Source organism: Eublepharis macularius, chromosome 2 (genome assembly GCF_028583425.1).
Source record: "Eublepharis macularius isolate TG4126 chromosome 2, MPM_Emac_v1.0, whole genome shotgun sequence".
NCBI lineage: Eukaryota > Metazoa > Chordata > Lepidosauria > Squamata > Eublepharidae > Eublepharis > Eublepharis macularius.
Window position 1 is genome coordinate 155,707,568 of NC_072791.1, and position 24,812 is coordinate 155,732,379.

The 24,812-nt window shown below is 44.4% G+C and overlaps 1 protein-coding gene across 1 annotated transcript; it reads left to right on the plus strand.

Annotated features, from left to right (window-relative positions):
* Positions 1–1,206: 1,206 nt before the first annotated feature.
* On the plus strand, positions 1,207–19,900 carry LOC129323556 (protein lifeguard 3-like). Its single transcript, XM_054970091.1, has 11 exons — positions 1,207–1,264; positions 1,895–1,980; positions 2,862–2,926; positions 5,060–5,113; positions 5,477–5,527; positions 9,058–9,097; positions 12,097–12,134; positions 14,547–14,634; positions 15,545–15,640; positions 16,839–16,892; positions 19,757–19,900. The coding sequence occupies exons 1-11, from the start codon at positions 1,207–1,209 to the stop codon at positions 19,898–19,900; spliced, it is 774 nt and encodes a 257-aa protein (XP_054826066.1).
* Positions 19,901–24,812: the final 4,912 nt, after the last annotated feature.

The following is a 24,812-nucleotide window of genomic DNA, read 5'->3' on the forward strand; positions in this document are numbered from 1 at the left end:
AAGGCAAGCATGTGCGCTGCCAATTAACTCTCAGTTTATTTGGTTTTGTGGTGCAGTTGATAAAAGTCATTGAGCTTGGATGGGATAGGAGTAAGTTTGCCAACTCTGGGTTTGGAAATTCCTGGAGATTTTGGGGGTGGAGCCTGGGGAGGGCGGGGTTTAGGGAGGGAGGGAGATCAGTAGACTTACCATTTGCCCAGTTCTGATGGGCAAACACCTGGGGATTTGATCCATTGCCCACCACTGCTTGGAGGGTAGAAGAAGGGGAAAGCCTCCGGTTGGACTTGGAAGTGACAATGGTAGCTCTGCGAATCACCATAGGGTTTTACCATGGAGTTGTGGTGATGATTTCTAGAGCTATAGCATACCAACATAATATCGCCAATGTTGCTGATGTATAGGGTTGCCAGGTCCCCTCACCGTTTGGGCATGAGGCAGGAGAACTGGCAATCCTATTGTTGTGTCCCTGGGCTACATGATAATGTCACTTCCAGGAAATGATGTCGCGTGGTACTTCATACTGCCCCTGGGAGCACACCTGTGCTCTGCAGAGTGCCAATTTTAGCTTGTTTGGAGCTAAATTGGACCCATTTGGGGCCTAAATTAGCCTGCTGTGAAACTCAGGGCCCTCCTGGCAGCATTCCCATACTCTGCAGCAGGCTGAATCAGGCCCGTTTGGGGCTGAAATTGGCTCGCTGCAGAGCATGGGAGCACTGCCGGGCAGCACACCGGGCCCTGGAGTGCTCCTGCACTTTGCAGCAGGCCAATTTATGCCCCAAATGGGCCCAATTTGGAGATAAGCAAACACTCCAGATTCAGTTCTTTTTGCACTCTGTTCTATGTCTGGAACATTCTGCTGGACTTTTTTGGAGCAGCAATTTTGGCCTGTTATGTTCAGAATGAATGGGACATTTTATGTGGGTTGAACCAACCAATTTCTCTGCTGCTGAAAAAGGGAGGAGGAAATCCCCTTTTACCATCAAAAAGTGTACGCTAGAGGTCATGGGACCTACATGGACAAAGTCATGAAGGATGAAGTCTGTAATCAGGAAGGAACTGGGCAAGACTGAGCAAAAAAGCTGGCAGGATCCAACCATATAAGCTGTCTAAGGGATGAAAATACTGTGTTCTTTAATACAAGGCAGGTGCTATTAACAACTTTCACCTCTATATTTTTCCAGGTGCTATAAGGCTCCCTGAGGCATTATGTCACGCAGCCCTTCTCCCCCCTATGAGGATGAGAACAAGAAATCTGGAACTGAAGGTGAGAGAGTATTTTCAAGCACATGCTGATTCTGCAATGGATAGAAAATCTCATTTTGGCTGTGAAAAACCCAGCACAGGGTTGACGGACAGGAGAAACTATTGGCTGTCTGGGAGGCTTGGAGCGGGGGGTACACTAGAGCAAAGTGAGTTGACAGTCCAGAGCAGGGCATTTGAAGGAAGGATGGTTGAAAATGCCTTGAGAAAAGAAGAAGAGCACTTATAGGAAGCTGAGGAACACAGACTGGGGGAAATCTCTCAAATGGAGCCTAGGGATGTCTTTATGGTAGGTTAGATAGGAGGGAAACATGAGAGTGCTGGTAAAGATGGGAAGCTGAGAGGGAAAGTCAGGAGTGCAAAAGAAGCATGGATAGAGGGAGATCCCAAGTAGAAAATGCTGCTAAGAGAAAATTTACACAGGAAGACCCTATAGATGAAAGGGGATGTGTGCTGCTGGCACACAAAGGTGTATAGGAAGCTGGTGATAATGGACAGGGAGACCACACAGATGAATGGGGGTGCTCTTGAATTTCATATAAATATTTTAATGACCATCCAGTTCTTTTGGCTGCAGTTTATATTAGTGTATGAATATAAATGCATATTGTTCTTTCTCATCTTCTCTTAATAGGCAACATCAATGGTGTAGAGAAAGAAGAGGGTATTCACATTGTTCTTTGGGGTGACAAGAATGTCCGGCACAGTTTCATTCGTAAGGTAATGCTGAGGAGAAACTGCAAGATCCCATCTGAATAGAAATGCTGAGGCAGCGTAATTATCTCTGTGTTTAATGATATGAAGTGTATATTCTCCTTTAAGATTCCCTTCATATGGTGGCAGTTCTTCTGTTACAAAGCCATGAACAAAGTAAAACAGTGACAAAAGAAATGGAAAACATATGCATATTATAAAACTGTATGTATTCACATACAGGGACTACACATATTTTATAACAGTTTCTTGATCATTTGGGGGACGTCTCCATTCCCCCCTTTCCTGGTGTTCAGAAAAGCCACACCCAGGAGACTAAAAAAGTGTCCACGCTTCTAGCCTTATAGAGAGCTGGAAAGAGCCATTGTGGTGTAGTGGCTAGAGTAATGGACTAGGATCTGCGCGACCCAGGTTCAGTTCCACACTCTGCCTTGGAAGCTCACTGGGTGACTTTGATCCAGTCACACATTCTCAGCCTAACCTACTTTAAGGGGCCTTGTGAGGGAAAAATTTGAGGAGAGAAGCATGAGGTGAGCTGCTTTAAGTCCTCACTGGGTAGAAAGGTGAGGTATAAGTGAAGTTAAATAAATAAAAAATTGGTAGTCTGTCAGAATGAGGCTACATAGTTACATGCCAAAGGTTACATAGATAAGGCAGGCTATGGTGGGTGGGAAGGAGAGAGTATGTTCTTTGTATGCAAATACCCTTTGTATGTGAATACCAGCAAACGAAAGCACATAACAGGTGGAGGGGGGCTCTAGTGTATGATTCAGCAAAGAGATCCCATCTTTTTATCTGACTTCATTGCCTGGGCATCTATAAGTGTCAAGAAGTTATTGTGTATTTATGCATCTAAATTCCCTGATCTCTTTTGTTTACTTGTCGAGGTCTACAGCATCATCTCTCTCCAACTTCTGGTGACTGTGGGCATCATTGCAATCTTTACTTTTGTGTAAGTCTTCCTGCACAGCTATTTTTAGAGCTTTAAAGGGATCCCACAGAAATCTGGGAATGTGCTGCACTGTCAGCAGGAGAATGGGGAAAGCAATTTAGGAGGACAGCAGGATAAAGAAAGGGGAAGAAGAGTACAAGCAGAAGTGACTGGGTTAAGTGGATGAACAACTGCCCATGGTTAATCATTGGCAAGACGGGATTGTCAAGCAGCACTTGTGAGTCGGGTGAATTTCACAATTGTTGTAATTACTTTAGTTATCTGGTGGAGCAATAGCATTTAACCATATCACTGGTATACTTGCCTCTGTTAATCACAGATTTCCACTGAGATAAAGGTAAAGGTAGTCCCCTGTGCAAGCACCGAGTCATTACTGACCCATGCGGGGACATTGCATCACAATGTTTTCTTGGCAGACTTTTGTTACGAGGTGGTTTACCATTGCCTTCCCCAGTCATCTACACTTTACCCCCAGGAAACTGGGTACTCATTTTACCGACCTCGGAAGGATGGAAGGCTGAGTCAACCTTGAGCCGAACCCGGCTTCCTTCAGGATCGAACCCAGGTCGTGAGCAGAGCTTGGGCTGCAGTACTGCAGCTTTCCACTCTGCACCACAGGGCTCTTTTTTCCACTGAGATAGAGCAGAAGCAGGATAAGAACAGAGTGTCTCATTGTGACAAACAGGAATAGTTCCAGCTCTACCTCCGCTGGGGAACAGCCTGTGAGAGGTGGTGGAATGCTGGGGATAGTGACAGTTGGAATCCATTAGGGCAGTTAGAGAGGGGAGAAGGATTTGAAACTGCTGAGGAGTAGCAGCAGAGGTAAAAGCTGGCTGTTGACACTTGGTAATTTATATTGAAACCATCCACTATTATAAGACTGTGGGGTTTTATGTGTGCCTCTTAACAGCAATGTATATATATGTGATTGAATAATTCACTCCAGTGTTAAACATCTTGTAAATAAAATTTTAGGTGGGTACCCATGTTCATCTGTAGTAGAAGAGCAAGGTTCAGGTCCAGTAGCATCTTAAAGACCAAATAGATTTCCAGCATATGAGCTTTTGTGAGTCAAAACTCTTTTCATCAGATACCCTAGAAACCTAGCTGGTCTTTAATGTGCTACAGGATCCAAATCTTGCTCTCTTGTTTCTATTTAACCCTGTCTGGCTTGAAGTTGTTGGCTGGGGGGAAACAAGACACACATCAACCTTTCTGGTCACAACTAATGGGCCTAATCAGTAATTAGGAACTTATAAAGTTCCTAATTACAAAGTGGGAACTTATAAAGTGGGAACTTATAAAGAGAAAACATTGAACACTCTTTCTTCAATATCCCTGGGCAGTAGCTGGGTGAGAGTTATTGAATATAGGTGGAGCCAGACAGACAGGAGAGAGAGGACCTAGTGTAGATTTATGTCAGGACACACTGTCTGATTAATAATTAGACAAGTAGTGTATTGTGACTGTCCTTTACTGCCTATGGAGTCCCAAACCTATATGGGGAGGTTTATGGTGGGTGGCAGTGTGTGAGGGGCTCACAGTGGTATAGTGGTTGAAGTATCAGACTAGGACTTGGGAAGTGTGTGTTCAAGTTCCTACTCAACTATGAAATTCCCTGAGTGGTCTCGGTCTCTCTCTCTTTCAGCCTAACCTACCCCCCAGGGTTGTAGTGAAGATAATTTGCAAAGGGGAGGATTGCAACATATATATTATCCTCTCTCCTGGATAGTTGTTCTGATGTGCATGATGCCATAATTCACAGTGGTGCAACAGAAGTGCAGAGTTGCAGCTTCTCTCTTTTTCCTTCTTGCTTGATGTGTTGAGGAAGCTGGTGAATTCAGCATAGCTAGAAAACAGGAAAACTCATTATAGATCATAGAAACAGGAACTCTGTTGATCATTTCACATCTGCACTGTGCACAAGTGTTTTGATAACAGTGTTCCAAAAATGTGTGGTTGTAGGCACTGATGAGACAGGAGCTGGACCCTCAGTGGTTTAGGACAAAGCCCAAAATTGTAAATAAGATGTTAAATCTTGTCAGTTCACTGAATTCCTGTGGGAAAGTGGAGCTTTGTCTTATCTTTCCATGATGAAAAGTATCATGTTTCGTGTGACTTCTTTCTTAACAGACAACCTGTTAGTGATTTTGTTCAAAAGAATTATGAAATCTACTATGCATCTTGGTAAGTAGTACTGTCAATACAAACATGGGGCTAGAAATTGCTCTTTATGCCAAGACAGATTGGCCTACTAGCATGCTAGCTTTTCTGTTTGATCTCTGTTGCACCATCCATCAACATTCTATCATGGTGGAGGGCCTCTTTGGACTCTAGCCTGAAACTCCAAAGGAAGTATCTTCCACCTTCCATATTCAGTGTTTGATATCATAATGGCATCTGCCTACCTTATGCAAAATAATATCTGTCTTCTTTCATGGGAGGGTACATCTTTCAATGAGGATACAAAGAATTTCCTAAATGTACAAAGCTCTTTTGTCCTTTAAAGTTGTCAGCTTAATGCAATGCCTGTCTTGTGTGCCTCCCCAGGTTTGTATTCCTGTTCTCTTATCTTGTGCTGGCCTGTTGGAAGAGCATCCAGTGAGTATCTATTGCCTGTGTTGGTGTTTTCACAAAATATAGGGTACAGCATTGTGTCAGGTCTGTTGCCCACAGTCCCTCCATCTTCGTTTGTTTTACCATCATCTTCTGTGTGTGTGTGTAGTTCTTCACATAAGCTGGCCAGCTCCTGGGAAGACAGCACTCTTATCTAAGATGGCTCACCACAGCGTCCTTGGGACAGTTCCTTCCTACTCTCCCACTGACTGCCCAGCTGGTAGGGCACCGAGGGTGGGGGGCTTGCAGAGAGGGACTGAAACTTTGTAGCAAACATTTCATACGTCATCATCAACAAGAGCCCTGTGTACAGCCAGACGCTTTTAATTGCTTCTGTATACCTATGGACATATATGCGCTGTAGTTTTGATTTTTCATTAAAAAACCTTGACTCAAGAGAGCTTGGATTTCTTGCTGCAAGGGGGGAGTCGGCTTCAACGTATCCTGTTTTCCATAGACTGACACATTGTCTGAGAGTGGAGATGGAAGGTAGGTTGGCAAAGAGAAAGAAACTCTTGCAATAAGGCCTGGCAAAACTACTTTCCTGTTTTTCTCTCTTCTGCAGGCAGCTTGGATTTAGGGGCATATTGACAAAACAGAGAGAGGTGCTCACGCCTCTAGCACCTATCTCAAGTCTAAATGGTAACTGGAGAAATGGACAGGAGGAAGTTTTAAAAAATGGGTGTTCTCATAGGTTGAAGCAGAAGACTAGATTTGGCTCAATGATGGGACTTGGTGGAGAAGTGTCATGGAGGCTAGAGTGTGTGAGCCATGGTAAGGAATTGGATTATGATGTTATGACAGACACACACACCCTTCACTTCACACCGTGCATCAGATTTTCCTGCCAAAATTCAGTTTCTCTGATTTGACTGAGCAGCCCCAAGTAGCGTGTTAATATTTGTGGTTTTGAAAGTCTGTTTGTCCCACCCTGGCACACAGATATAATTCTGGCTTTTTAGCCCAGCTCAGGAACTTGATGGGGAAAAGTTTCTAGTGCCATTTTCTTTTTGTTGGAAATGGCACTAGAGACTCTATAATATTAAAAAAGAAATAACAGCTTTATTTAACAGGCAGAGATTGAGTAAGTGTAGTCAGGGCATGGCAATGAAGAAGTAAAATGTTGTTGGTATTACAGAATACACTTCTTGTAACAGGCAAAATAGCATCCTTGAAGCTTATCTTACTATATAATTGAGTAAGCGTATTTCAGACAACTCACTTTATACCCTGGTGCAACACCAGAGGGCACTGCCATGGAGGGAAGCCTAGGCAAGGCAACATGTCCCTCCAGAAAACGTGCCATGGTGGGAAGCCCAGGCCAGGAGCAGGATGGGAGCAGGTGGCAATGCCCACCTCCCTCCCTCCCTCAGCTGGTATTAGGAGTGAGGCAGGTGGCAATGCCTATCATCCAACTCAACCCAGCTGTTATTAGGAGTGGAGCAGGTGGCAATGCCCACCCCCACCTTAACACAGCTGGTATTAGGAGCAGAGCAGGTGTCAATGCCCACCCCTATGCCTTAACCTAGTTGGTATTACGAGTGAAGCAGGTGGCAATGCCCGCCCCCCACCTTAACCCAGCTGGTATTAGTAGCGGAGCAGGTGGCAATGCCCACCCCCCACCTTAACCCAGCTGGTAATAGGAGCAGAGCAGATGGCAATCCCCACCCCCCGGCTTAACCCAGCTGGTATTAGGAGCAGAACAGGTGGCAATGCCCACCCATCCCCAACACAGCTGGTATTACGAGCAGAGCAGTTGGCAATGCCCATCCTCCACCTTAACACAGCTGGTATTAGGAGCGGAGCAGGTGGCAATGCCCATCCACCTTAACTCAGCTGGGATCAGGAGCAGAGCAAGTAGCAATGCCTGCCCCCTGTCTTAACACAGCTGGTATTAGGAGCAGAGCACTTGGCAATGCCCACCCCCCTTCACCCGACTGGGATCAGGAATGGAGCAGGAGATAATGCCCCCCTGCCTTAACCCAGCTGGTATTAGGAGTGGAGCAGGTGGCAATGCCCACCCCTCGCTATCACCCATTTGGGATCAGGAGTGGAACAGGTGGCAATGCCCACCTCATGCCTTCATTTGGCTGGGCTCAGGCGCAAAGCAAGAGGCAATGCCCTTCCTTCATCCTAGGATATAGAGCAGAGGAAGTGGCAATGCCTGCCCTCTTCAACCTACCAGAATAAGCCACTGAGCAGGTGGCAATGCCCACCCTGTCTTCATCCTGCTGGAGTCAGAAGCCTGCCCCCCCTTCAACCTGCTGGAATCAGGAGCAGAGCAGGTGGCAATGCCTGCACCCCCTTCACCCAGCTGGGATCAGGAGAAGTGCAGGTAGTAAAGCCTGCCGCCCACCTTCACCTTTCAAGATCAGGCGTGGAGCAGGAGGCAATGCCTGTTCCTCCCTTCACCCAGCAGGGAGCAGGTGACAATGCCCAAACTGCTTTTACCCTGCTGGGATCAGGCTCGGAGCAGGCAGCAATGCCTGCCCCCCTTCACCCAGCTGTAGTCAGATGCAGGAGGCAATGCCCCTCCTTTACCTGGCATGTATCAGGCATGGAACAAGTAGGAAAGCCCACCACCCCTTCACATGGCTGAGATCAGGCAGATCAGGCATGGAGCAGATGACAATACCCACCCCCCTCCTTCACCAGCTGAAATCAGTGGTAGTGGAGGAGTGAATGCCTGCCTGCTCACCCTCCCCTTTCTAGAGCCTGTTGTATTTTTCCCCACAACGGGCTTTGTTGCTAGTTTTCATATATTCTTGGTTCTTAACAGTGAGAGGTGTTCCACTTAGTAATTTAGTCATAGCAACAATGTTTCTTCAGAAAGTTTCCTATGACAGTTCAGGCTTCCTGGAGTTAGTCTAAAATAGTTTCCCCTTCAAAACAGACTCTGAGTCCTCCTCAAAGCCAAACCTCCCTTAGAAACTGGGCAGGAATTAATCTTCTCCTCAGAAGATATAACCCTTCTTCTTTTGGCTTGAGAGGGAGACTCAACCACTACCAATTACTCTCGTCAAAATACACTCCCAGTTCTCTGGTGCCTGTGTAAAGAGTACATCAGCTTATGCTGACACTTAGACTTTAAATTCTTAGATAGAATTCTTCCTCAGGACAGTAATACTACAGTTAAGGCAAAGGCATCTTCTCTTCACTCTAAAAGTGAACCTGTCTGACTTTTCGTGTCAGACTCACTGACTCCAATATCCTGTCAGAAACTGACTGCCGTCAGACTGGTTCTAACTGATCAATCAGCCTGTCACTCAAGCTGTCCATTCTAGGGAATAGTTAACCCATCCCCTCCCAACTCTCTGATTTTGCTGCACTTTGGAAACCTGCTGTTAAGTGAAGTCCATCACAGTTGTATAGAGTGGATAAGTGTGTGTGTGTGTGTGTGTGTGTTTGTTATTGAGAGGGACACTGAAGTGCTAACTCTTGTACCGAAACAACTGTTTATTTGAAAGACATCACTTGCATATATTTTGAATCCATGTCTCCTTGGTCTCTTACAGGAGATGGTTTCCATGGAACATAATCCTTATGACGATCTTTGTAAGTTGAGTCTTTGGGGGATGAATACCTGGCAATCACATAAAGTGTCTAGTATTGGGGGAAGAGTGGAAGTGTCTGGGATAGGCATTAAGTATAGGGACTGTCCATAAGTATTTGTTTGTCCACAATTCTTCAAACAAAAGAGTTTGTCCAAATTAGCTCACTGTATAAAGAAAACATTGGCAATCACTTTAAGGCATCTATTGATGAATGGAGTTCACCCAAGCCAGCCAGCCATTTATCAGCTGTGAGGCCAGGGGGGCATGTGATTAATTCCTTGGCACTGGGCTGCCCAAGCTGCAATAGGGCACAAAGCGGATGTTAGTGGTATTCAGCATTGGCACAATTCTGTGCAGCAAACAAACACTCTGGCCACTCTCATTTACTAAATAAAAAACAACATGAAAACAACCCTGTGAGGTAGGCTAGGCTGTGAGAGAGTGACAGCGCAAGAAAAAAAATTGCCTGAATTGTAAAGGACACTTCTCATTAGCTTATTTCTTCCTAGTCTCAAATGAAGTAATCCTTCTTCAATTAAAGAATTGAGGGAGTCCAAGTCTTTGTATAGTGTGACACTACTTTGTGATGCCTGTATTAATGAAAAATATCAATAAGCAAATTTCAAACCTTTTCTTCTTTCATATATAAGTCATGGTATGTAGAACAGTAATTAACATGGAACTGTTCAGTCCTGTTGTGCTCAAGCAGACTCTCAGGCCCGTTTTTGCACGTCCTTAGAGGTGTGGTTCACCCTCGGAACTGTGGCGGCTTTCCCCCAAGTATGTACATGTTATCTGCGCAATCATGTCACTCACATAAGTGAAATCATCACACTGCATTGGGAGCACATATGCAAATTGGGCACATGCAAGGAGAAAAAAAAAGGTGAGTGCTGCTCCATTCCTCCCACTGGGAGGGTAACAGAACCTGGCAACCCTAAAAGGGGAGAGACCTCACTGGGATATAGTGCCATAGATTCCACCCTCCAAAGCACCATTTCCTGCAAGGAAACTGATCTCTGTTGTCCAGAGATGAAGTGTAGTTCCAGGATAACTCCAGCCCCCACCTGGAAGTTGGTAACCCTGTCAGGGCCTCAGCATCGCTAAACCACCTCTGTATGGCAGGAGATGTACCTGCCAGCATTGGTGCAGCATGAAGCACAGACAACAGTGGTGACAGTTTGTGGCCTGCTTCTATCTCTGCCTTCTGCTCAGTAGACCACTTTATTAAGTGTTTCCAGAAATTTTGTTGAACCCATTGGCAACCCTGTATAGTCACAGAAACACAGAACTAGATGGTACCTCAAGGGCCATCTAGTTCAGTCCCCTGCACAGTTCAGGGGGTCATCATCATCAATCTTTATTGTGTTAACAAAAAGCAACAATACAAGAGAAAATTAAATGTCTGTCAAGATAAAATTTAAAAAATAAAATGAAATTTCTGGACATTTATACAGAAAAAAATTAAAATACAAAATCATCATTTAAATATATAATAATAAAACTCTAATATCTAATAATAAAAACACCATACAATCCAAAGGCCAATGACCCAGAGTAGAGTGATTACAGGTCAACCATGCTTGGATCAACATACCTCATTATCTTATTTACCTTTATGATACTGGTGGCAAGCCATTTGGAGAGTTATGGATTTGTTCCTACCTGCCAATAATAAAACTAATTTCTCCTGGTCCGGCCTTCCTCGGAACGAGATATAATGCTCCTCAGATACCTGCTGCACTGGACACTGGAATGTGGTATGAGACAAATCTACAACGGATCTATAATCACAAGAGCATCCTCTTTCACTATATGGAATCCCATTTAAGTGGCCTTTTAAGACTGCAAGTGGTAGAGTATCCCAGCATCATTTACTAAAGGCCTTTCTGTTCTTGCAGTGTGTTATACTGGTAAAGTATGCTGGAAGAGTCAGGGGAGAAAGAAGTAACTGCCTATAAAGTAGAGTTGTTCTCAAGGTGCCGACTAGTCTGGCATGAGTTTGAGAGGTCTCGTCTAACATGCTTTGCTTTACTAAGAGTTTGGCTGCATGAAATTCAAGAGTCCTCAAATATTCTTCCAAGAACTCAAAGCTAGTCACTAATCTCAATTCAAAGCTGCTCCATGGCTTGTCCATCTCTCCATATGTCAAAGTCAAAAGGCCTGGAGATGTGCAAAAGATTATTTTCAACCAATAGTTAATGGCTGCTTTTGGACTAAGGTTATTATTGAGGGTAGAGATAATTGTACTCTAACCATAGCTGAAGATGTTGAAGAAGGATCAGCTAACAGCAGGTGGGCAAATTTGTTCTGGACAGCTTCTAAAGACTCAAATTGGTCCTCTGTATAGAAGCTGGGACAGTAACTTCATTTTATAAATGTCCAAGGTTGGAGAAATCAGGCAACCTCCTCTCTTCCCATAAAATCTAAAAATACCAAGTGACAGCTTTTTCAAGGTTATGCTTAGCACAGTCAATATGGGCTGTCCAAGAGCCTGACTGACGGAACATCACCCCTAAATATTTAAAGCTAGACTTCTGTTCTAGAGGTATATACAGGGCTTTTTTCTGGGAAAAGAGGAGGTAGAACTCAGTGGGTTGCCCTTGGAGAAAATGGCCACATGGCCGGTGGCCCCGCCCCCTGATCTCCAGACAGAGTGGAGTTTAGATTGCCGTCCACACCAGCCATGTGACCATTTTCAAGAGGTTCCAGAACTCTGTTCTGCCGCGTTCCAGCTGAAAAAAAGCCCTGGCTATATATAGGATGAGTTCCTATAGACATGTTAATTGTTTGATGACTGCAACACTGGGTTATGATTTGCATGTGTGAAACAAGACAGAAAAGGACTTGAGTGGTAAATAACCTCCCTGTACTAGTTTCCAGGCTTGATGTGCCACCTTGTGAAAATGCTGTTTGGCTGCATGCAGGATGAAGGAGTCTAAAGAAAAATGTGTAAGAGATGCAATGCTAATTGTTTCATATTCTTTTTTTCTCCTCTAGACTTTGGCCATGGGATTCATGACAGGCAGCATTGCTAGGTACTATACAAAAGTAATAAATGCTGATATTTGGGACATTTGAGAGCTGCTGAAGCACAGTGGTTAAGTGATTTGGCTATGAATTGGCACTCTGTTGGCTCAAATCCCACTACTGCCATGAGCTCAGTAGATGGCCTTGAGTAAGCTACTCCTCTAGGCCCCAGCTCCCTAGCTGTATTGTGGGGATAATAATAACACTAACTTCTTCACTGCTTTGTGTGAGGCACTAATCTGTCTAGAAGAGCAGTATATAAGTGCAGTTATTGTTGTTGTTGTTTTGTTGTTGTATCTATACAATGTTGTCCGGCAACATCGGCCTTTTGTCCCCACCCCAGCCCTGCAGCAGCAGACGACACCCTCTTCAGGCCCTGCAGCACAGCCTCTGGCAGTACCTCAGTTGCGGGAGCCCCTACAGGCCTCCAAGCCTCTCTCACCCTTAGGCAGCCGACGCCCAGGCACAACTCTGGGGAACAGCCTGCAGCCACTCAGCAGACTCACCTGTCTCCTGCAGTTGCCCAGATGGCTCCACTTCATCCAGGCTCACAGAGGTTGCCATCAGCACAAGCCAGGCAGGCACAGGCCCCAAGATGCCAAGGGAGCCACTGAGGAGGGTTCAGAAGCAGCAGGGGCGAGCCAGGCAGAGAGCAGACCAAATGCCCCACCCTAGGTGGGGATGGAGTGGGTGGGGCCAGGAGACTGCAGAGTCTGCCCAGCTCTCCTATCAGATAGGCTGGGAGCAGGGCCAGTCAGGGAGATGGGGTGACGATTGGGGCCAGAGACAGGGAGGTGGGGCCAGGGGAGGCCTTTAAATTCAGGTTCCTGTGAAGGCTGAGGAGGATTTTGGAAAGAGAGACAGCTACAGCGTGCTGCTACTCCCAGGGCAGGAGAAGGAACAAGGTGGTGCAACCCCCCTTCCCTGCCCATCTGAGGCCGGAGGACACCTGCCTGGTGTCCTGGAGAGCTGGTAGGATGACAGGTCATCAGGCGAGGGTGCCAGTGAGGGAGGAGCCTCACAAACGTGAAGGATTCTTTTTCCCTTTCTATAACTGGATTTGGAAAAAGTTTTTGAACTGGAAAAAAAATACTGTGCTGTTGCCAGTCTCTTGAATGTAAATTATTCATTGGCAAAGACTGGGGAAATCTACTACCAGTTTTTTGTTTGGCAAACAAAGCTATTGATGTTTATGAAGCTTCCAATAAGCATCCTTTAACTTTTATCCCTAAAGACTCTCTGATAGTTACTGAGAATTTTCTAAGCAACAATTTTGTAATAAGCCTGTTTTCCTTCTTGGATGCCTATGGGTTGTTTTATTCCATATCATTTTATAGTGTGGAATAATGGTGTCACTGTGAAACTTTCATTTGGCTACCCTCCTTAGATTATTGTAGCTTCTTGGCCATTGGGCTATGATGAAGTGTAGTTAAGCTTCATGTATTCAAATCTGGACAATCTGGCCTGTCCTCTAAAGCACCAGGAAGACGCGCTCTCGTGCAAAAATCCCGGATGACAGCATCTTCCTGGCGCGATTTCGCGCGCGAAGACGCTGTCTTCCGTGATGTTACAGCAGAAGGTAAGATGTGTGGAAACGGCCTTTCGGGCAGATTCTGTCCCTGGTTTAAACTGCTTAAAAAGAACCATGGCAGAGCTTCTTATCTGTCCAGCATTACTTTTTCCAGCCTCAGAATGGCCCTAACATTGGTGGCAATTTCAAACTATACACTCTGCTATTCCAGATGGTCATTGCTCTCATACACCAATTACTGCACAGCTGTGCATCTGTGGAGGTTGGTTCTGGAAGATCTTACACATTATATTCTGTTTTGCCCTCCATATTTACAGCCCGGAAATAAATTCCTTGGAGACATTCTAAAAAGTATAAATTCTTTTTCTGTGGAGGGAAAACTAACTTTCCTCCTTTCTGATACAGATCAGTATGTCTCTTATAGGGTGGAGCAGTTTGCCTTGACAGCCAAGAAAATAGAGGCTAGTGCTGTGTCTAAAGGCTGAAATACCCCTTCTGTACTTAGAAAAGGTGCTTTTTTGTTTTTAATGTGTTTTATGTGCTTTTAGTAGTTCAATGTTATTTTGTTGTAATTTGCTTACATTCCTTTTATGTACTAATTGTAATGTTCTTTGGTCCTATACAATAAATACTACTATGACATATCTTATTTGGTATCTTTGATTAACTCTTTGAATGACGAACACTATTGTTGGAGAATGCTAGAGTATTATTTTTCTCTGTTTTCCAGTTTATCCTGTCTCCTGTTGGTTGTGTTACTCAAGTGATGCTTAGCATTTCTCAGTCGCCTTCCAGCATGTGGACACAGAAACTGGTTTACAAGCAATATACTCTTAGCTTGGATAAGTTGAATTCTCCTACCACATTTTTAACCCCCCTTTTTTTGCAGTGTATATAATACCAAGGCTGTAATAGTTGCCATGATTCTCTCAGCTCTTGCAACCATAACCATCACTATCTTCTCCTTCCAGACAAAGGTGAGAAGACTGATAAAATTACTGGGCAACTCTTTGATGGACTTACAGTCTTGTATTTACCACATTTTTAGAGGTTACAATCAACACTCCTGTTCTGTTTTTTGTAAGGGAAGTGCACTTAATAGGAAACATAAAGAAAAATGTTTTAAAATATTATAGTTTTGAAAAAGGGAGGCATTATGCCCCATTTACCAATGATGAGATAGGCACCAACCTGTAGACACCAGTGATGCTCCTGCAATTCCATTCTACACTGCCTCCAGTACTGCAATTGATGTTCTGTTTTCCCAGCCATCATTAATAGTGTTTTGGGAAGAGAAAATCCTAGCTTAGCTTCAGATGTTTGGCTCTTATCTACTCAGTACAAGCACTGCTTTTGAGAATACTGTATTTCTGTAATGCAAAGAGATGGCTGTATAGAACAGCATTGTGCAGTCCCCCATATTGTGAATTTGGCTGGAAAACAGCTGTTTTAGTTCATATCAGCTGAAGTGCTCATTCAGAGGGAAAAAGTATAGCATATGCCCTCTAGGATTGTACCACTTCAGTAATGTAGGCTGGAGAGTTTAGATTCCTTCACAGAGAATACCGGCATATACGAAGAAGGCTAAAGTACAAATCTGCATGGTAACAGCTCATTTTATACATTGTCAGAGTGCTTAAGATATGTGATCCCTCCTTGCATGTTAAAACCCCACAATGATTTTACTATATTTTGATGTCTGTGGGGGTGGGGGGGTGGACTTTCAGAACACTTCCATATTGGTTTGGCATTTCTTATGGGGGAAAGGACAAGAGAACTCATATTTCTTCCACAAATGTCTGAGTGGACAGTAGAGAATTATAACTATGATGAAACTGAATAGGCAATATGTATACCTTCCACATAGTCTATTATTCTAATTGGCAGGTGGATTTAACATCCTGTAATGGCTTTTCCTGTATTGTAGCCATTGTCATCATGCTGACTGGTTTAGCCACAGCCATTGTCCTGTTCTGCACATATGTAAGTGGTTTGAGGAGACTGACTGACATTGGACAAGCACTGATCACAAAATTTCCTTTGGCATGGAAACAGAGGCGTGCAGACTTACCTGTGCACCTGGTTGCCGCCGGGGGAAGGAGGGAGCGTGGCGCAGCTGTGCCGGGTCGGAGACTCGGTCTGGAACTCCCAGGCGAGTCACCAACCAATCAGTTCAAACTGGGGCTGGCCAATCACGGCGGCCCTGGCCAGCTTGGAGGGGGGCGGGGCTTGGCTGCAGACCTCAGGCCGGCAGTTCTCTCTTTGGTCAGGCTGCTGGGCATAAAAGCAGCAGCCGTCCCCGCCTCCTCTCATTCGGCACTGTCTCCCGGTCTCCCACCAACCTCTCCCTTTTCCGTTCGGTTTGCTATGTTCTCATTTTGTCACAGCTTTGTAGGCGGTTGTCATTGGATCAGATCCCTTTGGGGGGAGTTGGGCTGCCGTGCCCCAGACTCCCCGTTCAGGGGATTCCCATAAGGAATCTTGGGAGTGAGTCATGGGGGTGCACCGTGCACGCCCAGCTCGGGGGCTGCCACGGCATACTCCCAGGTGGCAGGGGAATCACCCAGGGGTGTACACCCAGGTGATCCCCCCCTTTAATGTCACTCCTTGGGTCCCCCCCCAGCCAGCGCCTGGGGGGGAGGTGGTCCATCAGCTGGCAGGTGGGCCAGCTGATGCTTTCTGGGATCTGATCCGCATGTGGCGCCAATACTCCTTCTTTGCTGTTGTTAATAAAGCTGTGGCCATGTTTCACCCAGCCCAGGTGTGGTGTGTATCTCTTGCGGTGCCTCCTCCCTCCGCCCATCACCGCTAGGTGGCAAACTAAGGCTTCCTGAGACAGAGAGATTGAATGTGACCTCCTTGTGTGGATTCCTTTCCAACACCATTCAATCAAACACTGCATTTGAACAAATATTTCTTTCAGTGAGAGCTCAGTTTTTATAGGGATGCTGCGAGGGAATGCTCCTTTCCCCCCAGAACTTAATTTCCCTTCTCTTTCACTTATGTCTGAAAGATGTTCTACTTGATGCCCTCTTCCTGCTGCCCTAAAGAGCCCTTTAGGTCACAGGGCATTCTCTGCTCTCCTTACAAAGGTAACAAGAGGCTCTTGCTAGGCATCTTCTTACCTTTCCTCTTGCAGAGACATAACTCATTAATTCCTACTTTTCTTCTCTTCTTGCAGATATACTGGCTTTATGTACTTTTTGCAGACCTCATTGTAATTGCCTTCACCCTGGTTAGTACTTCCTGTCAGGTTCATTCAGATGTCACATATTATCTCAGCCAGGATGACGGTCAGCCTGCCCGGAAGTGGGTCAGCTGTCAGGGTCCAGGGCTTCTGGCAGGGACCACTGTCGCTGACCCACTGACTCCTCCCCATTGTGCACCTCCCCTGCCACCTGTGTGCTCTTTCCTACCCATTCACTTGCAAGCACTTTACAACCTATACTCATAGCTTCCCAGCACTATTGCAGGTGGTGCATAGCAGCTATAGTTCTGGCAACCACAGCAGCAGCACTATTAGCCGCATGTACCAGCCAGTGCTGTTGGCAAAAGGTCATGAATATGGTGCAGGAGTGGGAAGGCTTGTGAGCAGGATAACAATGTAGTCAGGTGAAGGATACACAGGTGAGTGGGTACAGTGGGAGGCATGAGGGGATCCTGTTGGTAGAAAGAAGGGGATCTTCAGTACTGTCTGCCCAGGGCCCCCAAAACATGGAACTGATCTGATCCTGATCTCAGAAATAATCAGTGTGGCATAGTGGTCAGAATGTCAGAGTAGGATCTGGGAGGACCAGGTTTGAATCCCCACTCTTGCTGGGTGACCTTGGGCCAGTCACCTGCTCTCAACCTAATCACAAGGGTGTTTTGAGGATAAAATGAGGGAGAGGAGAATGATGTGAGCCGTTTTGGGGTCTGCGCTGGAGAGAAAGGTGGGGTATAAAAAAAGTAAATAAATAAATAGATCATAGACGAAGTATTATGAACATTTGTTATCATGTAAAACAATAATTTATCAGTTCATCAGCCGATTTCTACCTGCTTGTAGAAAGTATCCTACAGTTACTTGTATGGACTATCTAGGATACAGATGAAGGTAAAGAAGCACAAAAAAGAAAGCTGGTGTGTGGGTTAATCCCTCCTCTCACACACCAATGTTTACCAACATATCAACAGCTTCCCAGGTGGACATCTAATTTGTTTGGCACTTGGGCCAAAAAGGCTGCCTGCTCCTATTCTGTGGAGTAGTAGTATTAATTGGTTACAGCAAAACAGAAAATTGTAGGTAGGTAGTTCATTCATACATGGTCTTTTAACTAAAAGTCCCCGTGCTTATTTTTACAACACAGTAAAATTAATAAAAGGCCAGTAAGATACAATACAAATTCAGTTTTAAGAGTAAAAAGCAATAAAATACAATGGAAAGCAATGTGCTATCATCAGAATCAATAAAACAGTGTTCTAATAGTGCCACTTCCTTGGCCATACTATTTCTTACTAATTGTAAACTCCCCAGGCTCCACCCCTAAATCTCCAGGAATTTCTCAATCCATAGTGGGCAGCCTTAGATTACACTGTTCCCAAGCTTGTTAAATCAATTTAGTACATATTGTGAGAGATGAATCCATTCTCCTGAGGTTTAGCAAGATAATGTCAAGGTTCCAGATCAATTTTAATTCAGTAGTTTCATGCCAGAGTCTCCCAGTAAAGCTCTTTTGTTGAGGAATGGTGAATGTCAAGTGTTAGAACTAAAGGATTTTTATGCTGTCCCCTAGTCTTAAATTACAAAGGGTGACTATATAGTCAGAGAGAGAGAAGGATCAGGGCCTGTGCATCTCTCCTTTCTGATACGATCCCTTTGAAATGCAGGTTGGTACTCTTATAGTGTCATTCTAAATAGAGTTACACCATTCTAAATTCATTGAAGTTAATGCGATTAGAAGGGTATAACTTTGCTTAGGATGGCACTGCTAGGGACTGACTTCTTTCTTCACCTTCTCACTCTCTTCTACAACTTGCAGCCACGAATGCAGGGCATGCTTCTTGCATCTCTCAGCATCCTAGGCCGATTCCAGATGACTAACCTTAAGGCGTTTCATGCCGCCCTCTTCCGGATCGCGACGGGGAAAATGCGAAATATCGCGTTTTCTCGCGCGAGTTTTGCGCGACGGCACGCAAAACTCGCGCGAGGAGACGCGATATTTCGCATTTTCCCCGTCGCGATCCGGAAGAGGGCGGCATGAAACGCCTTAAGGTTAGTCATCTGGAATCGGCCCTAGTCTAGAAAGTTAGAAATGTTCTTCAACATACACACACACACACATGTACAAGCATGCTTCTGCTGTACCCATTAGGCAACTGTGTTATTATTAGGAAGTAGAAGCTCCTGTCCTGGTAAGTACAAATGTTATCCTGCTCGTTTATGAATACTGCCACTTTTGTCTTTAACAACAAAACTGACTTGTTTTGTTCAGAAGGGTAGAGGACCAGTAAGTCAAATATGTCTATAGGCAAATCTGAATTTTTTCTTAAAAAAAGAAACTATTCAGAAAAGGGTGAGAGAACATTACAAATGAAAGTCAAAATATTCCTGAATCCTAGTAAGTGAAGATAATGAGTTTGTAACAACAACAACATTTGATTTATATACTGTCCTTCAGGACAACTTAATTTCCACTCAGAGTGGTTTACAAAGTATGTCATTATTATCCCCACAACAAAACACCCTGTGAGGTGGGTGGGGCTGAGAGAGCTCCTAGAAGTTGAGACTGACCCAAGGTCACCCAGCTGGCTTCAAGTGGAGGAGTGGGGAAATCAAACTTGGTTCTCCAGATTAGAGTCCCACGCTCTTAACCACTACACACTTTCTAAAGACCAGGAAGCCACCAGAATGCAGTGACAGCCATAGACAAGCTGTTTTACGAGCCATTTTTAACTTGATAGAAAGCAATTGGAGATTAGATGGGACTTTTCAAACTCACTAGAGAAGTGGCTTGGTTGAGTCCAGAACCCCAGGGCTAATATTTGTACATCCAAGGAGAAAATTGTAATTGATCTCTTTCGCCGTGTGACTAATTGTTTCTTTGCTGTTTCCTGCAGTTGCTAGCTTATGATACTCAAGTGCTGCTGGAACACAAGAGCTTTGCCATCAGCCCTGAGGATTATGTGTATGGAGCCATCCATGTCTACATCAATATAATCTACATCTTTGGCGGCACCCTACAGCTTACAGGAAGGGCTTAGGGAATGGGACCTTGTAGACTGTCTTGTTCATTAGGACCAGCATGTGTTATTGACTTGGGAAATGTAGTTCTGCTTCTTCCCTGCCTCAACACAGGACTCTGTTCTTTACAGGCATCTTATCATGTTTATGGTAAACGAAGTTTCATGCCACCATTAAAGTTCTATAAGTACAAATGTATAATATATTGCTTAGGAATCCCTTCACCTACCCCCCCCCCGCCCTCTAATAAATACGTGGATCCTTCTACTAGCAAAAGCCTAACTCTCTTGCTTGTATCTGCAAATATATAGTGTTTGATAGGTGACCATTGGTTCTTATGGACTGACACTAGAGAGATAACACTGACACATTAAGAAGGCACTAAGCAAAGGGTTGCTATAGCTTCAGATCTATCTCAGAAAACCTCTGAGGCAATCTCGGGTCTCCATTAGATAAAAGTCAATGGAACCCCCTTTCCTCAGGAATGAGGATAACGCTCATCTTAATGCGCAGAATGCAATACTGGTTTATTTTCCATGCATGCAAGTCAAAACGAGCTCAATAAAGGAAGCAGATAGATTCAATAGAGACAATTTTGTTACCCTTGCTCCTGTCCTCGAAGGAAAGTATCCCAACTGCCCTTTCCTTTTGCTATATTCTTGGAAGAATATACCAATGCCTACATGTGGAAATAACTGAAATTAAATAGCTCTTACCTTAAGGTCATATGATATGGCCATTGTTGTTACTATTTCTGCAGGTCCTAAAGGGTGTATCTGAAGATAGGATGGAGAACACCCAAAATTCCCCATGACCTCCTGAACTTCCTTGGCTGGGAGGGAGCAGCTGGGTGTATTAATATATGCTCTCTGCCCCAATACAGCTATCTCAGGACCCAATTGCCTATGTGTGTGGTCTGGCTAGCTCCTAGTTTCCTCCTTTCCACACAAGAAATGGAGATAAAGTTAGATGGCACACAAAATTTTGTCTAAAAACAAGCCAAACATCCTTCCCTTTAGAATTAATATCCCTTCTGGTGAGAGCAGAAAAAAAGTAAAGATAGCCTCCACATTTTTTAAAACCTCAGATTTTCTTATTCCCATCTCATGTGTATTTAAGTAGTAATTTTAATAAAAGACAATGTTAATAATGATGAGAAACACAAGAGGCTGCCATACTAGCTGAGACTGAGATTGAAAATGATCTTGTGGTTGTGGTAGATTACTCAGTGATAATGCCAACTCAGTGTGGTGCAACAGTGAAATACGTAAATTCCATGCTGGGGATTATTAGGAAGGGAATTCAAAATAAAACAGCCAATATTGTAAGGCCCTTGTATATGGTGAGGCCTCATTTGGAATACCATGTACAGTTCTGGGCACTAGTTCTCAAAAAGTATATTGCAGAGCTTGTAAAATACAGAAGGTAACCAGAATGATTAAAGGATTGGAGCACCTATCCTATGAGGACTTTTCACTCTAGAAAAAAAGCAATTAAAAGGCACAAAAAGTGGATAGACAGAACTTTTTCTTCCTCTCTCATAATACTGGAACTTGGGGACACCCAATGAAGTTGATGGGCAATTGGTTTGGGACAGACAAAAATATTCTTTACTCAACTAGGAATTAAAACTGTGGAATTCACTGCCACTGATGTAAAGATGGCCACAAGTCATCTTTTAAAAGGGATGAGATAGATTCATGAAGGCGAGGTCCATCACTGGCTATTAGTCATAGGGAGTAAAGGAAACCTCCATATCCAGAGGCACTAAATGTCTGAAACCCAGTGGTAGGACACAGCATCAGGGGAAGGCCTCTATGTCCTGTCTGATGGCCCTCCAGGTTGGTTACTGTATGAAACAGGATGCTAGATGAAATGGACCACTAGCTCTATCTAGCACTCAGCTTTTTATGTTCTTATACCGGGCATCCACTTACCCATCTCCCACTGGTTAGTATTGTCTACTGGCAGTGGCTCTCTGGGGCCCCAGATGAAGGTTGTTCTCATCACCAGTTACTTGATCCTTTCAATGAAGATGCCAGGGGCTGAACTTTGAACCTTATGCATGCAAAGCAGTTGCTTCATCACTGAGCCATGGCTCCACCACAAACACAAACATCAAGATGTTCAGATACAATCTATTGTTAGAAGAAGAACTGAAGTTTCATTCTTTAAATCAATGTTTACTGAATAATTTGTGAGTTCTATAACTTGCTATGGAAACCACTGGGAGCTGTGTGCAGTGGTTGTGGCAAACATTACAGTATAGTCAAATTAGTGTCAATCTTCCACTGGTGTGTAGGAGAGAAATCACTTCATGCAGAAGGTACATGGAAGAGCAGTTCTAACAAATGATCTGTCAGCAGCCTTCCTCCAAACAGCTTTTTTGTGCACCACAGCCATCCATTTTGAAATAGATGTTTTGTGTTACATATGACTTGATATTTCAAAAGGATTGCATAACAACTTTATTACCAGTTTTAGGGAACTGAATATTGTTGGTGATTTACTTAGTGGTCAATAAAATGGACTGTGTAGCTGTATTAGATTGTACCTAATTAGTTCACCACATGCTTCACTGAATCTGTGCAGGAATATAAGGCTGTATGGATTTTTCCCACTCACTCAGAGAAAGAGGGGAGGAGGTAGGTGGCAGCAGGCATGTGTGCAGGGACCTGAGCAACCAGGGTTGGGGCAGAAGCACAGACTCTGGTGTACCATGAGCTGAGCTACTGTGGGTGGCAGACATGGACCTGAGTATGCAGGAACCGAGGTGCACCTCAAGCTGCCGTGCCTGAGCTGGGTAGGAAGAAGGAGATTAGCCACTGCCAACCGGTGAACTGGAGGTAGAGGAAGCCATCTGCTCTCTTTATCTTTTATGGAGTATAGGTAGGTTGGGCGATGGCAGGCCAGGTGATGGGGTGAATCATGGTGGGCCCCAGGCAGGCAAGAAACTGCAACTGCCCCATGAGCCAGATGGGTGCAGAGCCCACCAGCAGTAGAAAAGCCCAGATGGGGGAGGGGGTAGTCAGCAATAGAGAATGGTGGTCGCCTGTTCTTCCTCCCTCCCTGGTGGGGACATAGAAGGAATAGGCCAGGTGTGGAGAGGCAGACTGGGCAATGGGGCAAGATATCATAGCCCTGGGCAGGAAAGGAGCTTCTGCTGCTCTGCAAATTGGGGGGTGCAGAGCCCAGTGGAGGAATAAGTGGTGGTTGGTTGCCTGCTCTCCTGCGGTCCCTCCCTCCCTTGTAGGGTAGGAGAAGTGAGTTTTCTTCCTCCTAAAGCAAAAAATGTTTGAGTTAAATTTTTAAGTCTCTTCTCCATAAATAGGGTTACTAACTTTTCAACCAGGCCCTGCTCCTATGTCTTTAAGTGCAGTTTGCTCTGCCATCATTAATGCTGATTTCCATATTATAAGAAGGCTTTGGCTCCTTTATACAGAATCAATTGTCAGGTCAGATTTTTTTCTGCTTAAACTGGCAATTCTGCCAGCAAATCAACAAAAGAATAGAAATAAAATCAGTATGTCCCCAGATCTACTCTTATCACTGCTTTGAACACAGGTAGCCTTATGGTTGGCAAGCCACAGCTTCTCAGTCTTTCAATGCTGTCTACATCCTGGAGATAATAATACAGATCTACTTTACAGGATTGTTATGATTACCAGATAATGGCCTGTATCCAACCATACTATTCAGAAAAATTAAGTACCCTTTTCTTAAAAGGGGGCAACAATGATTTCTCTCTACTGGTGCAGCCTACTGAGCCCTCTGAAATGTTGTTCCCGTGGGTTAGTGAACCCTCAGTAAACAGCCTAGTGAGGGCCTGCAGAGGAAGGGGTGGATTGGTAGAAATCAACACAACTTTATATATGAGTACTGACACCTTAAAAAAAAAAAGCATTGATAACTACTTAGCAAAGAATCACTTTTTGTTGCTGGCCAGACTGCTGTATTTCTTTTCTCGGATCCATCTGATGCCAAGGTCTAAAGCTTTAGAGGAATTTATTGATCACAGCTGCTCAGCTTCATACAAGCCAACATGAGAAACTGGTTCAGTACTGTGTTGGGCCCCAAGTAGGCCTAGAGAGTTTATCAGAGCATCTCCTAATTCCAGTAACTACGCAGTAGGAATATACAGAGATCCATCAGTTCCTTCATCATAAATACTGGGAGTTTTGGCCACTGCAACCAGAACCAAAGACTAGGTTTTTGTTTCAGTCAGTTCCTCTGTTCCCAGTGTGGCTAACTTGTACCGTTCTCTCTCATATTCTCCTTCATTGGATGCCTTAATTTTCTGGCGGATTTTCAACTGTTTCAACCGGTTCTTGTCCACTTCTCGCTTAGTGAGGAGGAAAAGGATGATGCCAGAAGGGAAGCCAATGGCCCTAGAGAAGACAAAATTAATATTTAAGCAAAAAGCTATGGAATCCAGACTATAAAAGGAGTAAAAAGCTAGCAACTCCATATCCAGCTTTTGTTGAGACTACTTTATGCAAGGGCCCTAGTGTTTCAAACCATAGCCTCCTGCAGCTACTCCTGCTTAGTATCCTACTGTCTTTCTGCCACTTTCTAGCATTGCACGTATACCCAAGAATTAAACCAGTCTTTTCTCACACTGTATTACTCAGTACTGTAGATTGCAAAAAAGACAGAAAACTGAGATACTGGAGCAGAAACTGGCATTTGGATACTCACCAAGCAATGCCAACTGCCTTCATGGGGTTCTTGGCTTTCTTCTGGGGAATATATTCCACTCCCTCATAGACTTGTTCACCAGGCTGTGTTTTTCTCTGTACTTCTCTCCAAGCCCAGCGACTGTTATAGAAGGATCTGGTGGTAGTCTTGAAGGGCACAATTAAGCCTGCAGTCTGGCTCCTAATGGCAGAAAGGAAACCTGCAAAAAAGTCATACTGTGTACATGAAGTTGCT